This window comes from Haliotis rubra, unplaced genomic scaffold, assembly GCF_003918875.1.
Source record: "Haliotis rubra isolate DU_JTF1 unplaced genomic scaffold, ASM391887v1 Scf676, whole genome shotgun sequence".
Lineage (NCBI taxonomy): Eukaryota > Metazoa > Mollusca > Gastropoda > Lepetellida > Haliotidae > Haliotis > Haliotis rubra.
This window is the reverse complement of record NW_025767386.1, coordinates 574566-592832: the sequence shown is the minus strand read 5'-3', so window position 1 is coordinate 592832 and position 18267 is coordinate 574566. Positions and strand designations below refer to the sequence as shown.

The 18267-nt window shown below is 44.4% G+C and overlaps 1 protein-coding gene across 2 annotated transcripts; it reads left to right on the top strand.

Moving 5' to 3' along the window:
* Nucleotides 1–440: 440 nt before the first annotated feature.
* Nucleotides 441–15563, top strand: LOC124257834 (deleted in malignant brain tumors 1 protein-like). 2 transcript variants are annotated; one of them, XM_046691970.1, is made up of 14 exons: nt 441–582; nt 1516–1543; nt 1741–1876; nt 2137–2309; nt 4421–4565; nt 5100–5269; nt 6110–6282; nt 9500–9653; nt 10164–10366; nt 10838–11048; nt 11541–11743; nt 13134–13465; nt 14263–14373; nt 15233–15563. In XM_046691970.1, exons 1-14 carry the CDS (start codon nt 532–534, stop codon nt 15489–15491), a joined length of 2349 nt encoding a protein of 782 aa, XP_046547926.1. In that variant the 5' UTR covers nt 441–531; the 3' UTR covers nt 15492–15563. The 2 variants fall into 2 exon arrangements, with proteins under 2 accessions (XP_046547926.1, XP_046547927.1); XM_046691971.1 differs by lacking the exons at nt 441–582; nt 1516–1543; nt 1741–1876; nt 2137–2309 and adding an exon at nt 3476–3573.
* Nucleotides 15564–18267: the final 2704 nt, after the last annotated feature.

Sequence of the window (18267 nt, the reverse complement as noted above, 5' to 3'; positions counted from 1 at the left end):
GTGTTAGTGAGCAATTCATCGGTCTCAAATGAAATCAAACAGAGTGTAGTTGGTCTAACTGCACGTTATAATCTTGTCCTGTGCTGGGGGATGTACGTGGAGCGTGTTAATCAACGGGTGAAGCCCCATGTTGTACAGTACTTTGTGGGAGCACGATCAATACTTTACTAAACAGCGGATGTACATGTGGTCTGTTTCCACATTAAATCCTTAGACAGGTAGAATGAACGACGTTTCATACAAACATTCTTCAGACGAATCTGTGTGGGTTGCCTAGCTGTCAAATCCTGGACATCACGAAGAAGAGGTGTTCGCTGGACAAGTGCGAGAGGTTCTAACCCATTACCACGGTTAGAATTCCAGACATATTCTTATCAACCTGTATTCTATAAATGTAAAAGTATGGTCAGAGATAACAAATGCTCCTGTCTCTAATATGACATAAGATTACCTTTGCACAGGCCTTACTGACACAATGCATGAATCTTATCAAGAAAAGAAAAAGAGGTAGGTCTCACATGAACTGAAGCCATGTTGAATCCAACGCAGTTCGTGTGCTTCATGCTGGGATTCCTGTTCGTGGTGAGTAAGATCACAGTTCATGTTATATAACGCATTAACAACATTATTGGATGTTGAATGGTGTGGCTTTTAACAGATGTCATCCAGAAAGCTGTACGGTCTTATCTGATAGTATATGTTTGCCTGGAGGAACGCAAATGGACAACCGTTATCTTTCATAATGAATGAAGGTTTTATAAAGGTTGTTGTCACACATGTTCCTGTCTGACCATGTTTATGAGACAGTTGCATTAAATTTCATACTTGAACAAAATGTACTTAATATATGCTAACGATATTTACAAGAGAAATGTAGGTATGTTCAAATCTATTCATATGGACAAACGTCAGGTTAATCTGTGGAGATCCTGTCCTCGTCTTTTTGCTACTGGGAGCGTCTGGTTAGTCCAGTGGTTAAAGCGTTCGTTGGTCACGCCGAAGACCCGAGTTCGATTCCCCACATGAATAGACTGATTGAATGACTGAGTTTAGTTTTACGCCGCTTTTAGCATTATTCCAGCAATATCACGGCGGGGGGACACAAGAAATGGGCTGAACACATTGTGCCCATGTGGGGAATCGAACCCGGGTCTTCGGCGTGACGAGCCAACGCTTTAACCACTAGGCTACCCCACCGCCCCTCCACATGAATACAACGTCTGAAAGCACATTTAAGGTGTCCTCCGCCGTGATATTTCTGAAATAATGTTAAAAGCGGCATAAATGTACTAACTCACTTTTGCTTCAAATGATCGTTGGGAGAGAGAAATGCTCCTACTGGTATTTGTACCCATGGGTTATCCATAGTCTATAGTACGATGATAACAAAGGTATTCTTTATAGCTCAGCTATTTATGTATGTGGATTTTCATATGATTCTTGAAGACAGTGACACGAACGTAAACTGACCACTTCCTTTAATCGTTTATACATTTATATGCCTTTCTGTTTCAGTTTGATTGCTACACAACATTAGTTCAAGGTCAGTTCTATTTTGCTGGAGTTCCTGTTTGAAACACATCTTTGCTTCTGCAGCATGGATTACAATATTCCCAGTTTACATGCTATTGGTATTGGACTTGCAATGCCACGGGATACTGTTTACTTTTCTTGTGCAAAACTGGATTTGTATTTTTATTTTCCATCCCAATCAATGACGCTCACTCACTCACTCCACAGCTGAATCCACCCCTATACTGCTGACCAAAGCTGACCCCCGGGTCCAGGTGTTCAGGAACGGACAGTGGGCATACATCTGCGGTAATGGCTGGAACTCTAAAGATGCGAAGGTCATTTGTCGGATGATGGGATACTGGTGAGTAAATAGCTGGATTCCCTTGTAACATACAAATGCTTTAGAACATGCTCAAGTACAATGAGAAAGCATGTCAACAAAAACATTATGTCCATGGACATAACTAAATAATATATGATGATGCATTGTCAGACTTAATGCATAATGCAGTTTGGTTTCGTAATGAAATGGTGCCATTAAGATGTACGATCATTAACTCTGTGTTCGATACAGTGGGAACGTTAAGAAGGCCCTGACACAAGCCTCTGGTCTATTTCCAGGCAGGGTACTGGCACTGCTCGGATCATCGCGTTGAGCGGTTCGGAGAAATTCTGGCTCGACGACGTGGACTGCGTCGGCAACGAGACCGACATCAGCGAGTGTGGCTTCCAAGCCTGGGGGATACCGTCATGTCCAGCTGGGGGAGTGGCAGGAGTCAACTGTGAGGTGTCGGGTGAGTTTCCTGGCGTAGATGAAGCGGATACCGTCATTTCCAGCTGGTGGAGTGGCGGGCGTCAACTGTGAGGTGTCGGGTGAGTTTCCTGGAGTAGATGTAGCAGATACCGTCATGTCCAGCTGGTGGGGTAACGGAAGTCAACTGTGAGGTGTCGGGTGAGTTTCCTGGCGTAGATGAAGCGGGTACCGTCATGTCCAGCTGGTGGAGCGGCGGGAGTCAACTGTGATGTGTCGGGTGAGTTTCCTGGAGTAGATGTAGCGGATACCGTCATGTCCTGCTGGTGGGGTAGTGGAAGTCAACTGTGAGGTGTCGGGTGAGTTTCCTGGCGTAGATGAAGCGTATACCGTCATGTCCAGCTGGTGGAGAGGCGGGAGTCAACTGTGAGGTGTCGGGTGAGTTTCCTGACGTAGATGAAGCGGATACCGTCATGTCCTGCTGGTGGGGTAGCGGAAGTCAACAGTGAGGTGTCGGGTGAGTTTCATGGTGTAGATGAAGCGTATACCGTCATGTCCTGCTGGTGGAGTGGCGGGAGTCAACAGTGAGGTGTCGGGTGAGTTTCCTGGCGTAGATCAAGCGGATACCGTCATGTCCAGCTGGTGGAGTGGCGGGAGTCAACTGTGAGGTGTCCGGTGAGTTTCATGGCGTAGATGAAGCGGATACCGTCATGTCCAGCTGGTGGAGCGGCGGGAGTCAACTGTGAGATGTCAGGTGAGTTTCCTGGAGTAGATGTAGCGGATACCGTCATGTCCTGCTGGTGGGGCGGCGGAAGTCAACTGTGAGGTGTCGGGTGAGTTTCCTGACGTAGATGAGGCGGATACAGTCATGTCCAGCTGGTGGAGTGGCGGGAGTCAACTGTGAGGTGTCGGGTGAGTTTCCTGACGTAGATGAGGCGGATACCGTCATGTCCAGCTGGTGGAGTGGCGGGAGTCAACTGTGAGGTGTCGGGTGAGTTTCCTGCCGTAGATGAAGCGGATACCGTCATGTCCTGCTGGTGGGTTAGCGGAAGTCAACAGTGAGGTGTCGGGTGAGTTTCCTGGAGTAGATGAAGCGGATACCGTCATGCCCTGCTGGTGGAGTGGCGGGAGTCAACTGTGAGGTGTCGGGTGCGTTTCCTGCCTTAAATGAAGCGGATACCGTCATGTCCAGCTGGTGGGGTAGCGGAAGTCAACTGTGAGGTGTCGGGTGAGTTTCCTGGCGTAGATGAAGCGGATACCGTCATGTCCAGCTGGTGGAGTGGCGGGAGTCAACTGTGAGGTGTCGGGTGAGTTTCCTGGAGTAGATGAAGCGGATACCGTCATGCCCTGCTGGTGGAGTGGCGGGAGTCAACTGTGAGGTATCGGGTGAGTTTCCTGCCTTAGATGTACCGGATACCGTCATGTGCAGCTGGTAGGGTAGCGGGCGTCAACTGTGAGGTGTCTGGAGAGTTTCCTTGAGTAGATGAAGCGTATACCGTCATGTCCAGCTGGGGGGAGTGGCGGGAGTCAACTGTGAGGTGTCGGGTGAGTTTCTTGCCGTAGATAAAGCGTATACAGTCAAGTCAAACTAGTAGAGAGTCGGGCGTCAACAGTGAGGTGTCGGGTGAGTTTCCTGGCGTAAATGAAGCGGATACCGTCATGTCCAGCTGGTGGAGAGGCGGGAGTCAACTGTGAGATGTCGGGTGAGTTTCCTGGCGTAGATGAAGCGGATACCGTCATGTCCAGCTGGTGGAGCGGCGGGAGTCAACTGTGAGGTGTCGGGTGAGTTTCCTGCCGTAGATGTAGCGGATACCGTCATGTCCCGCTGGTGGGGTGGCGGAAGTCAACCGTGAGGTGTCGGGTGAGTTTCCTGCCGTAGATGAAGCGGATAACATCACGTTTTGCTGGGGGCATCAGTGGCGTCAGTTGTGGGGTGTCGGGTGAGTTTCTTGCCTCGGCAGACATATTGCCATACCCTGCTGGGAGAATCGGGGCCGTCAACTGTGAGATATCACCGTCTGGCTGATGGGGCGGCTGATACAGTTGGACATGTCTAATGTGCTATGTTTCCCATGTTTTCAACACAGTCCAATCACCGGATGGCTGATCGTGGTGTGTGACATGTCATTCGATGTAGGTTTCCTGTGGTTTCAGCACTGCCCAATGTCCGGCTGACCAATGGGTTCGGACCATGGGAAGGTCGTGTGGAGATCTATGAAAACGACATGTGGCAGCCCGTGTGTTCAACAGGCTGGGACGACGAAGACGCTCAAGTCATCTGTAGAGAACTCGGAGTTAGGTACACTATATTAAAAATATGTCAACGTTATGAAGCGGGTGAACACAATCTTTTCCCAGCTGTTGACCAAGAAACATATTCAGTTGTTTTGGAAAAGCGTTTGCTTAGCTTTGATCCCGTTAAATGTTTGGGCGGCTTAGTATCCTAGAGTTTGAGCGGTCGCTCGTCACGCTAAAGACACGAGTTCGATTCCCGACCTGTTGAGCCAGAGCATATTACATTTCCATGGATACACGTTTTCTTCTCTTTAGTCTCGTTATTAAGTTTCGGGGCGATGGGGTACAATGCCAATTTCTGGTTTCTCCACCTATGGCATTGCTGTAATATTGCTCAAAGTGGCGTAAAGCCATACCCAGTCACTGTTCTGAGGACTGAAACAGAGATGTCGTTAGTTCAGGTGAAATGATTCCAACGTAACACCTTTTTGATTGTTGCTTTACCCTGCAGTTAGTTGATAAAACTCACACCGAATCGATAACAGTGACGGGTTGACAGATCAGTGGCACCACTCACTCTTGGATTTGTCTGTTGCAGGTCCTCAGGTGGCTTTGCCCACACCGACGGGAAGTACGGTCGGAGTACCAACCCGCCTATAATCACGTCCTCCAAATGTGTGGGAAGCGAAAGGGACATTTCCTTGTGTCCAGCCAAACTGACCACGCCCTCACAGACATCCTGTGTTCAGGCGGGGGTCGAGTGTTATAGTCAGTACAATCATAGATAATCACTTAATGGACGACCAAATATATCAGTGTCGACTGAATGAATTGTGTGAGGCCCAGTCCGATGTAAGGGTTTTAGCATTATTTCCCAGGGAAACGATCAATTGACCTGCGAGTTGGGTTACATCTTAATGGGGCAAGGGTAAAGGGTGCTTCCATAGCCTAAGGAAATTCAATTTGCTTTGCACATTTCATTCTGGACTCCCGATAGACCTATGATTGTGGCTTCAAATCCCGATTCAAAACATTATCCTGTTATGTTTGTGTGTCAAAACAATATTCGTTGATTTCATTAAAGTATGATTTTTTTCATAGTTATCTAAAAGAAAACGTCTCAAGATTTCTAAACCATTTATCTGCAGTGTTGTTAGGTACGACATTTGCTATGTCTAGGTACGACACTTCATTGTGTTCCTTGCTGTGTCATGAGTTACTTATCATCAATTTAGTCTTTATTACCCGAGGATAGATTCCATACAATTGAGTTATATTGTCCAGCTTGAGGTGGCAAGTTGTCACAGCGCGTTCTTATTTACTCGGGATCTTACAAAGATGAGTAACTCACTTTAAAATATCCCTGAAAGGTGTATGAGTTTTGAAGTACTGAGTGTAAAGAATATTCGTCCATCAAGAAAATGGTCGGTACCTTAATAATTATATAGTTATTTGGAGAAGAGTAACAATACATTCTCTGTGTAACAATGGTATTGAGATACGATTTTGAAGAAGGTGTACCTGCGGTACAGCCTTTAATATATATCAGTTGTGTAAGTTTCTTTGGCGGCCAAATCATCTTTTCGCATTGTTGTCGGTCTGTTTCAGATTGTGGATACCAATATTCAGGTGAGGCGGGCATCCTGCAGTCTGACAACTACCCCCAGCCATACCCTCGGAACGTCCACTGCCTCTATATCATCCGTCCCACCAACACCGGCCAGCTGTACAAGTTGGAGTTCTCGGACTTCAAGACCGAGTCATGTTGTGATATTGTACATGTAGGTACCACACTGACTTCTAGACAGAGTCCTGCTGTGACACTGTACATGTAGGTACCATACTGACTTCTAGACAGAGTCCTGCTGTGACACTGTATACGTTTGTACCACAATGACCTCAAGACAGAGTCCTGCTGTGACACTGTACACGTTTGTACCACAGTGACACATATACAGAGTCCTGCTGTGACATTGTACACGTTTGTACCACAGTGACCTCGAGACAGAGTCCTGCTGTGACACTGTACACGTTTGTACCACAGTGACACATATACAGAGTCCTGCTGTGACATTGTACACGTTTGTACCACAGTGACCTCGAGACAGAGTCCTGCTGTGACATTGTACATGTTTGTACCACAGTGACCTCGAGACAGAGTCCTGCTGTGACACTGTACACGTTTGTACCACAGTGACACATATACAGAGTCCTGCTGTGACACTGTATAGGTTTGTACCACAATGACCTCAAGACAGAGTCCTGCTGTGACACTGTACACGTTTGTACCACAGTGACACATATACAGAGTCCTGCTGTGACATTGTACACGTTTGTACCACAGTGACCTCGAGACAGAGTCCTGCTGTGACACTGTACACGTTTGTACCACAGTGACACATATACAGAGTCCTGCTGTGACATTGTACACGTTTGTACCACAGTGAACTCGAGACAGAGTCCTGCTGTGACACTGTACACGTTTGTACCACAGTGACCTCGAGACAGAGTCCTGCTGTGACACTGTACACGTTTGTACCACAGTGACACATATACAGAGTCCTGCTGTGACACTGTATAGGTTTGTACCACAGTGACCTCGAGACAGAGTCCTGCTGTGACACTGTATAGGTTTGTACCACAGTGACCTCAAGACAGAGTCCTGCTGTGACACTGTACACGTTTGTACCACAGTGACCCATAGATAGAGTCCCGCTTTGACATTGTTCATATTTGGACCACAGTGACCTCTAGAGAGAGTTGTTCTGTGACATTGTACACGTTTGTACCACAGTGACCTCGAGACAGAGTCCTGCTGTGACACTGTATAGGTTTGTACCACAGTGACCTCAAGACAGAGTCCTGCTGTGACACTGTATAGGTTTGTACCACAATGACCTCAAGACATAGTCCTGCTGTGACACTGTATAGGTTTGTACCACAGTGACCTCGAGACAGAGTCCTGCTTTGACATTGTACACGTTTGTACCACAGTGACCTCGAGACAGAGTCCTGCTGTGACACTGTACACGTTTGTACCACAGTGACACATATACAGAGTCCTGCTGTGACACTGTATACGTTTGTACCACAATGACCTCAAGACAGAGTCCTGCTGTGACACTGTACACGTTTGTACCACAGTGACACATATACAGAGTCCTGCTGTGACATTGTACACGTTTGTACCACAGTGACCTCGAGACAGAGTCCTGCTGTGACACTGTACACGTTTGTACCACAGTGACACATATACAGAGTCCTGCTGTGACATTGTACACGTTTGTACCACAGTGACCTCGAGACAGAGTCCTGCTGTGACACTGTATACGTTTGTACCACAGTGACCTCGAGACAGAGTCCTGCTGTGACACTGTACACGTTTGTACCACAGTGACACATATACAGAGTCCTGCTGTGACACTGTATAGGTTTGTACCACAGTGACCTCAAGACAGAGTCCTGCTGTGACACTGTATAGGTTTGTACCACAATGACCTCAAGACATAGTCCTGCTGTGACACTGTATAGGTTTGTACCACAGTGACCTCGAGACAGAGTCCTGCTGTGACACTGTATAGGTTTGTACCACAGTGACCTCGAGACAGAGTCCTGCTGTGACACTGTACACGTTTGTACCACAGTGACCTCAAGACAGAGTCCTGCTGTGACACTGTATACGTTTGTACCACAGTGACCTCAAGACAGAGTCCTGCTGTGACACTGTATAGGTTTGTACCACAGTGACCTCGAGACAGAGTCCTGCTGTGACACTGTACACGTTTGTACCACAGTGACACATATACAGAGTCCTGCTGTGACACTGTATAGGTTTGTACCACAGTGACCTCAAGACAGAGTCCTGCTGTGACACTGTATAGGTTTGTACCACAGTGACCTCAAGACAGAGTCCTGCTGTGACACTGTACACGTTTGTACCACAGTGACCCATAGATAGAGTCCTGCTTTGACATTGTTCATGTTTGGACCACAGTGACCTCTAGAGAGAGTTGTTCTGTGACATTGTACACGCTTGTACCACAGTGACCTCAAGCCAGAGTCCTGCTGTGACATTGTTCATGTTATGACCAAAGTGACCTCTAGACAGAGTACTAATGTGACACTGTATAGGTTTGTACCACAGTGACCTCAAGCCAGAGTCCTGCAGTGACATTGTCTGGTCCAGACTCGATTATTTACAGACCGCCGCCATATAGCTGGAATATTGCTGAGTGCGGCGTAAAACTAAACTCACTCACTCACTCACTCCTGCAGTGACATTGTTGATGTTTGCACCACAGTGACCTCGAGCCAGAGTCCTGCTGTGACATTGTTCATGTTTTGACCAAAGTGACCTCTAGACAGAGTCCTGCTGTGCGATTGTTTATGTTTTGACCACAGTGACCTCTAGACAGAGTCCTGCTGTGACATTGTTCACGCTTGTACCACAGTGACCTATAGACAGAGTCCTGCTGTGAGACTCTACACGTTTGTACCACAGTAACCTCTAGGAAGAGTCCTGCTGTGAAATTGTTCTTGTAGGTACCACAATGACCTCTAGACAGATTCCTGCTGTGACATTGTTCATTGTTTCTAGATGCCACTAGCACATGCCAGTGAGTCATCCTGTCAAATCGTGGAATACACCAGGCATGTATGAGATAGTGTAAAGGATCCACTACCCTTTGGGTCCAGAAACCTTCTAGTTTAGTTGCACAGACGTATCAGACTTGTTGAATGTAGCGAAACCGCTGTAGTCTGACTTATCGAAATAAAGTTCGTATTCTTGTTTCATTTTAAATAAGACATTTATTAAAGTACAGTCTCGTTCTGAATAATAGTCGGATCACCATCTTATCAGGGCCACAAAGATGTAGTAATAATAAACTAGGTCGCCACACTCAAGATGAAGTCATATGTTAACATTGTACATGTACATGTGCTAATTTGGTCGTCCTGCCACAAAATTGATGCACACAATGTTTTACTGTCATCCAGGTCGCCACACTCAACAGTTCCTCCAGCATCCCCGTCGGTGGCTCCACCTACAGCGGCAGCGGCAAACCCCCCATCCTCCTCGGCAAAGCATTTGCCGTCAGCTTCGACACTGACGGCTCCAACAACATGGCCGGCTTCCAAGCCAAGTGGAGCCGTGAGTGGAGGTGTTTAATGATATTAATACAAGGGTACTCCGTATAGAATAACAGAACAACGCTTCAAATGACTAAAGAACTGTCGATGCATCATTCCGCCATTGAAAATGTGTCTGTTTTCATGGGGTAATGGGAAGAAAAGGTTTCTGTTGACTGGTTCTGTTATTGGGATGGATCATGCAACTGGTTTTACAATGTCGCACCTGCACTTTATAGGCACGCACATACTGTTGGAAGTAGACACTTTCCCCATTTGTGTAGATCGATTTCCATGTTGTTGATTGTCTGGTCCAGACTCGATTGATTACAGATGAGAGGGGTAATTGAACAATAAATAAACAAAAACAGATTGACACTGGTTAAGTAAACATAATATGACAAAGTCGTCAAAATTTCTGATAGTTCCCGATAATAGTTGCTTTGTTCTGTATGCATTACATATTACCTCAATGCATGCAGAATGAAAACGTCTGTCGGCGGCACTGCCAAGGTCACTTTGTCATCTACAGCGGCTTTGGTGCAGGATGTCGTCAACATGTCGTGTGACGCGGGGACTTTCAATATCCAGATTGACCTCACCTTCCTGAAGCGACTATACCCAGCTTCCTCAGAGAGAACCATCGCTCTGGCTGATTCCTCCTGTACCGGCATCGTCAGCAACGACATCTTAATCATCAACACGAACGCCGATTCCTGCGGGACAATAGTCAAGGTAGTGTTTGACGTTATAGAACGCTAGTGACGTCATCTGGTTGTTATCACAGAACCTTGTTTCGTAGAATCACCTCTAAGCAGGGACGTAAACAGAATCTTAGTCATCAACACGAAGGGTGCCCCATGTAGGACCAATATCAAGGTGAAAATATTACAGAACAATGGGCAATGGGCATTACAGTGCAGGGTCGATTCCAGCATTCTGTAGGGTGTGTAGATTAGTGGTGTAAGCGTTCGCTCGTCAAGCCGAAGGCCCCGGTTCGATTCCCCACATGTGTACAATACGTGAAGCTCATGTTGGTGTCCCCGGCCATGATACTGCTGGAAGTTTGCTGAAAGCGGCGTAAAACAATACTCACTCGCCCCAGAATCTACGTTTTGCTGTTACATCTTACTCAAGTGTGTACACCAATAGGGTATAATGTGATAATTAAGTCCTTTCTGTACTCCACTCCATGTTGTTCGTTAGACAGAGGCAGACAGACACGTCTACACCAACTTCCTCGTGGACAGAATATTTGCAACCGAGTCCAACGACATTGTTCGAGGTCAGAGGTGGAAGATACCCCTCACGTGCTCCGTGCCTCGTTCTGAATCCTTCTCCATCCATTATCAACCCTACCCGGATGTAGGCCTGCGGAGAGCATCAGACGTGGAGGTCCTAAAACGAAATGTCAAAGGTCAGGTTTAGTTCCGGAAACATAAACATGTACTCCACATACAGCAATATGTGCCATATCACAATGGTATGTGTATGGGGGGTGGTGTGAAAGCCTATTTGTTATAGCGTTCGCTCGTCACATTGGTCACTACAGCTGCCGACTATTTTTACCATTATATCACATATTTTATTCTGAGCTGGATTCCATCACTTTGGTGTTGGAGTAGTCTAGTCCACCCGTCACGCCGAAGACCCGGTTTCGATCCCATGGGTACATGGGTAAAATGTCTGGTGTCTTCCGTCATGATATTGCTGGAATGTTGTTAAAATGGCGTAAACCATACCCACTCACTATTGGAGTTCCAGGTCTTGAACAATGTGTCACTCACTCACTCACTCAATACTCATCCACCCACTCACTCACTGGTACATCTGTTTTGTGTATTTTATGTCTCTAATATCGGCGTTGGGGATTATGTGTTTTATCCATTATGAACTGGTTCGTCTTCAGCCACTTCGATAGAGGACGTCATCAACATATCGTGCAACAGTGGATCATTTAACATCCAGATTAATCGCCAAGTCCTGAAGCAACTCTACCCAGCCTCCTCAGAGAAAACCATCGGGCTTTCTGACCCCTTCTGTACTGGCACCATACTCAACGACAACATCGTCATCACATCTAAAGCAAATACCTGCGGCACAATGGTCAAGGTAGGTGGGTGATGATAGGAATCACTAGTGGCGTCATCCTAATGCTTTATGTGTCTTGTTTTCGTACAATAGCTTATTAGCAGGGACGTCAACTGAATACACTTAATCACCTCTAAAGCCAATACCTGTGGGACAAGTCCCATCCTGGAATCTGAGAAAGTACTTTGCAGAGAAAATGTAATCCCAAATATAGCATATAATTATGTTCCTGCGAGATGTCAGAATCGCCCTGATAGTGGTTAGTAGTGTAAACATAACAATGTAACTACCCTAGAGGTTAAAACGTTCTCTCGTCACACCGAAAAACCTGGTTCAATTCCGGACATGGGTACAATGTGTGAAGCCAATTTCTGGTGTATCCCGCGCGATATTGCTGGACTATTGCTAAAGGCAAGAGACCTTAACCCCCCTCACTCACTCGCTGTCAGTATGAGATGGTTCACTTACTTATGACGGAACATTAAGTTCCCATCCTGTGGTGGTAAAATGTATGTGAAGTGGAGGCAATGGATTTGTTGTAGGATTGTTCTCAGACATTTGCACCCATTTCTACTGACCCAAGTAGTGATTGTGCAAGACTATTGCGAAAAGCGGCGTAAAACCTCGCTCACTATTTACTGGCTGACGCTAATTCACTGAACATGTATACACAAAGAACTTAATTAAGCACCCCTGTATTTTTGCAATGATAGGTTTTCAACACGTACATAACGCTTCTCGTGGGGAGAACGATGGAAAAACATGAATTTTGTCTGACCTGTATCATCCTTTGGTTCACGAAAAACGACAAATTTATTGGAATCCATGTAGTTTTTATGATGATAATTGCTCAGTAACCCCCCCCCCAAAAAAAAAAAAAAAAAATATACCACTGATTTTATTACAAAACCATTTCTGTGCAAGTATGGCCCTGGACCCCGTTCCTCAAGGCGATCGTAGCGTTAAAGTGATCGTAACTCCCATACTTTAACATAGACTTACGACTGTCGTAGCGCTACGATCGCTTCGAGGAACGGGGACCTGGAATGTTTAACGTTGAATTTATTGGTGAATGTGAACATTCGAAATGTCATTTTGCGTGTCTTACACGATTCAAGGTACGAGTGTAACCGAGTGTAACCTCCTTGTGACTGTTCCTTCTGTCAGCCTCCTGATCCTCGGAAGGGACAGTCTACGCCATTCCTCGTTTGAAGCCGCTTCATATTGGGCCAGGTTCTGTACAGGAGGGTCCCTTTGTTGCACACGACGATCAGTCATGTCCCAGATATGCTCCTAATGGTTAAGATCGTGGTTCATTCAATCGTGAGATAAGTCAGGGGATGCTGAACTAAGTTCTTTGTGCGTATAATGCTCCGGTGTTTCCACTGCGCCATGAACCTTCTCTGTTCAGACCGAACCTGGGGAGCATGTCTACACCAACTTCCTCGTGGACAGAATCTTTGCTACTGAGTCAAACAACATCGTCAGAGGTGAGAGGTGGAAGGTTCCCATCAGCTGCTCGGTGCCTCGTTCTGAATCTGTCTCCATCAACTATCAAACCGACAGAAGACGGAGTAAAGTAGCAGTGGATTCTGAAGTGGATCGTCTGAGGAGGGTAGTCGAAGGTCACATCCGAGTCCAGCAGGACTTCCCGGTAACCATATATGTCTACGAGGACCAGGCGATGACGATCAGACAGTACACATCACCACAGAAGAGACTTGGGGATGACCTCTATTTCAGGTGCTGCACAGTTTGTTGGTAAACGCCGAGTTCAGCAATATCTCAGCTATATTATGGCGACATGTAAATACTAGAGACGCGACCAGACACTCCAGTGACTGGCATCATGAGTATCGATTTGTACAATAGGATGCGATGACATGTGTCATCAATGTGACTGTGATATGTAAACAATTGAGCTTCGACCAGAACATCCAGTGATTTGCATTATAAGTATCGATTTATACCATAGGGATACGATGACATGTGTCAACCATGTGACGGTGATATGTAAACAATTGAGCCTCGACCAGAACATCCAGTGATTGGCATCATAAGTATCGTTCTACGCTTTTGGGATACGATGACATGTGTCAACCAAGTCAACGAGCCTTACCACCCATTCCGTTCGTCGCATCATAGGACAAGCGTGGGTTGATAAAGATACGTCTAACCCAGCTCTTCACGGGTCATCTGGTTTGGGAGTCCAATAGCTTGAAATTGCAAGTGAGGTACACAGAGTGCAGAGTATCAGTCTAAATTCAGACTATATAAGAATTAGAATCAGAGGGGAATTTTCAACATACAGTTGCCAAACAACTTATTTCCACGTTTATGTTTCAGATATGTAAATGAGAGCAAGTTAAGCTTATAGTCTCCTTGCTGAGATGTCCACATCCTTTCTATAATCATATCTATATCATATTCTATATCATCCTGTAATATAATTCATGTTCTATGTTTTGTGGCTAGTTGAGACCATCCATACAACAAGGTATATTAAGTTGAATGACGACGTGTTTATTCACTGTGTACAGGGTACAGATGGACCTCGCTGATTCGGACCTGAAGCTGGTGGTTGGATCATGTTATGCCCTACCAACAGCTGCTGAGACTGTCGGGACGAAGTACTTCCTCGCAGAAGGAGGGTATGGAGAACTCTACTGTGCCTTTGGTTTCCTTTTCTTATCGTTCTGTCAAGAAACTCGGGTTTTTCCCCAATATGATCCTGTTGATTTTGAGACAGGAAACTACATTTTGATAAAACACCTCAGTCCAATCATATACTTGTCACAGCTATTTTGCCCTTTACAAACAAGAAACGAAATCAGTGCAGGATGTTTTCTATTTCAGATATTAAGTATAATTACTAAGACGTTTCGAAAACCGGTAAAAACATACTTGACATTTTGTAAATTATTTTGCGAGTCTAGGTGAGCTATTTCAACGTGGAGACTATGACTGTGACATTTTGTTTACCATAAACAAAACATCGTGGAACCGGATCAGTTTGTAAATAGGATTCATCAAATTCTGTTTTAAATGTAGATGTTGTTCCGTATTGATTTAACACCGCTAAATGTACCATTAAATAGTGAACAATATACCAACACAAATGTATATTTTCATTCATTAGGAATGATATTTTAACGGAATCGTTTTCTTGCGTTCGTATTCACTGCGTCCATAGGTCGGAACCTTGACTGGTATTTATTGGAATCGTAACGATATGGCCTTTAGCTACGTCGGTGGACTTCATACACTGACACTATGTATCTCTTAAGGTGGTTATGTTTGAACCGGCAAATAACATAAAACTCAAACATTAAACAGGAGCTTTCACGAAAGAGTATTTTGGGAATGGAATGTACGGATAACAAACATTGTCTTTGTCTTGTCAAAGATATTTGTAAAATAGTCCCGAAAACCCTGCAAGGCATTGTAAGACAGAGAGAATTAAGTATCACGTCCATACATTTCCTATGTAAAATGTGCCATGTGTTCCAGCTGCGCAGTAGACAGTGGTACCCGCATTCTCAGGACAACCAATCACCATACAGACTTTCCGATGAAGGTGTTCAAATTCTCTGGGAACTACAACACGGTGTACATCACATGTGACGTCAGAGTCTGCCCAGACACAAATACCTCCACCGCCTGCCAACAGACCTGTCCATCACGGGGGAAGAGAAGCAGTGAAAGAAACGCAGGGACGAACAGAGTTAAGTTTGGTCCTGTCACAGTAGAGGACCTGCCTGTCAACTGAGCCTGTTGTCGACGTGTGTCGTCGCTCCCGAGGTCGACTTTACAAATAAAGATGTTTTTCGTCATTATGAAACAGTTTGTGGTTCTGTCTGTTGGGTTGCACATAGTTCCCGCTGGTCACGTATGGAAAGACGCAGTGTTATCAGTTCATAATTTAAAAAAAAAAAAATTAAAATTTATTTTTATTCCATTTCAAGTTGCATGTACAGACAGAAGAGTGGCATCAGTTACATCATCAAGTTAATACACAATTGTATGTATACACACATGACTGACTGCCTGACTGAGTTTGGTTTTACGCTGCTTTTAGCAATATTCCAGCAATATCACGGCGGGGGACACCAGAAATGGGCTTCACACATTGTACCCATGTGGGGAATCGAACCCGGGTCTTCGGCGTGACGAGCGAACGCTTTGACCACTAGGCTACCCGATCGCCCTAGATACATAGGAGCCAGGTGACAATGATATGACTGTTGTGGACACCTTAATATGAGTAGGTCAAATTGCATGTGTGCTAAATTAAAATGTCGGTACGGTATCTAAGCGATATCATTTCCTAGTAAAACAACTAATATTGTTAGTTTTCATTGTAATAAACTTTCCGATATAGCATGTGTCTTTAACCAAAATAAGAAATTCTGAACGATATATCTTGCTGTTTGAGGCTTGAAGTATAGATTGATTTCTTGGCAAGTAATAAAATGTCATTTACTAATTGACATTCAAAGAAAACATGTGATATATCTTATGAGGCGGTTTTACAAAATACACATGTATCATCATCAACAACTTCATCTTCAATAGTTCTTTTTTCTTCTTTTTTAAATATTCTTTTTCTATTTTCATGAAACATAAGTTTTCTATCATTACGGTCGTTACATAATGGCATATACAAATACATATACATAATGAGATATCCAGCCTACAAGGATGTAACACAGTTAGACCTCTGAAATACTAAGGTGTATACCGTGCTGTATGTAGTGCCACATTCGACATATGTTTTATATAGCGTAACATACAGCATACAGTGTTGTATATAGCGTCATATCAGACACAGCATGTTGTATATGGGGTCACATCCGACATGTGGTACACAGCGCAACATCCGAAATATGTCGTATATAGTGTCATATCCAACATATCATATTGTATATAGCATATCAACCGACGTGTCATGTTGTATATAGCACCATATCCGACATGTAGTATATAGCGCAACATCCGAAATATGTCGTATATAGTGTCATATCCAACATATAATATTGTATATAGCATATCAACCGACGTGTCATGTTGTATATAGCACCATATCCAACACGTCATATTGTATATAGGACCACATCTGATGTATATTGCGTCACATATATAGTTCTTTTTTTGTATGAATTGTTCTGTTTATAAATCGGTATTGAAAGTCTTAGAGCCTACAGTCATTTGCACATTTCCTATAGTAGTTGAATACATATTTCCAGTCAATCTCAGTGGTCCAGTATTCTAAGGACTCGGGTGTAGTATCATTATTTCGTCAGAGAATTTCCTTGAGCCTTTAGCATTACAGATAATATATTTATATACATTATTAATATGTGGTTGATCGAATGTAAGTGTTTTGTTTCTGATCTGATATCTCCAGTTATTTGGAATGTTGTTTAACAAGTGTTGAAAGTCTGGGAAAGTTCCCTGTATTTTATATCTCTGTTTTATATTTTCATAACTCAGAAAGCCACTTTCATTACATATATCTTTTATGCTATGTATACCTTGACTAAACCCGTTTTTTTTATAACATATGATGATTTAAAGAAATGATTCAACCAAAGCGATTGAGTCAAGATTATTTTATCTACATCATTTTCCTCAAAAGTATTTTTTCACCAGTAAGTGTTATCATGGTCAAATAAACAGTCAACAGCATCGGAGTCAAGTGAAAATAAATGAGTTAAACGAAATAAACTAATTGATTGTGTAGGATTTTTTTACAACGTTTTTCAGTGAGGATAATTTCAAAGCATTAATGAAACATTCTACATCGATATTAGTTCATAGTTGTATTCCATCCAAGAACTGTTGTCCTGTGTGTTGGGTTGCACACAGTTTCCCGCTGGTCAAGTATGTACAGACACCGTATTATTAGTTCACAGTTCTCTTCCATCCAGGAACTGTTGTCCTGTGTGTTGGGTTGCACATAGTTTCCCGCTGGTCAAGTATGTGCAGACACCGTATTATTAGTTCACAGTTCTCTTCCATCCAGGAACAGTTGTCCTGTGTGTTGGGTTGCACATAGTTTCCCGCTGGTCAAGTATGTACAGACACCGTATTATTAGTTCACAGTTCTCTTCCATCCAGGTCAGTTGTATTCCATCCAGGAACTGTTGTCCTGTGTGTTGGGTTGCACATAGTTTCCCGCTGGTCAAGTATGTACAGACACCGTATTATTAGTTCACAGTTCTCTTCCATCCAGGAACTGTTGTCCTGTGTGTTGGGTTGCGCATAGTTTCCCGCTGGTCAAGTATGTACAAACACCGTATTATTAGTTCACAGTTCTCTTCCATCCAGGAACAGTTGTCCTGTGTGTTGGGTTGCGCATAGTTTCCCGCTGGTCAAGTATGTGCAGACACCGTATTATTAGTTCACAGTTCTCTTCCATCCAGGAACAGTTGTCCTGTGTGTTGGGTTGCACATAGTTTCCCGCTGGTCAAGTATGTACAGACACCGTATTATTAGTTCACAGTTCTCTTCCATCCAGGTCAGTTGTATTCCATCCAGGGACT

Bases quoted from the DNA above. Each gene is read 5' to 3' on its own strand.
- LOC124257834 (XM_046691970.1), top strand. From the start codon at position 532: ATGTTGAATCCAACGCAGTTCGTGTGCTTCATGCTGGGATTCCTGTTC. The intron at 1,877-2,136 runs GTGAGTAAATAG...GTCTATTTCCAG, and splicing joins TGTCGGATGATGGGATACTG to GCAGGGTACTGGCACTGCTC. The intron at 6,283-9,499 runs GTAGGTACCACA...ACTGTCATCCAG, and splicing joins CATGTTGTGATATTGTACAT to GTCGCCACACTCAACAGTTC.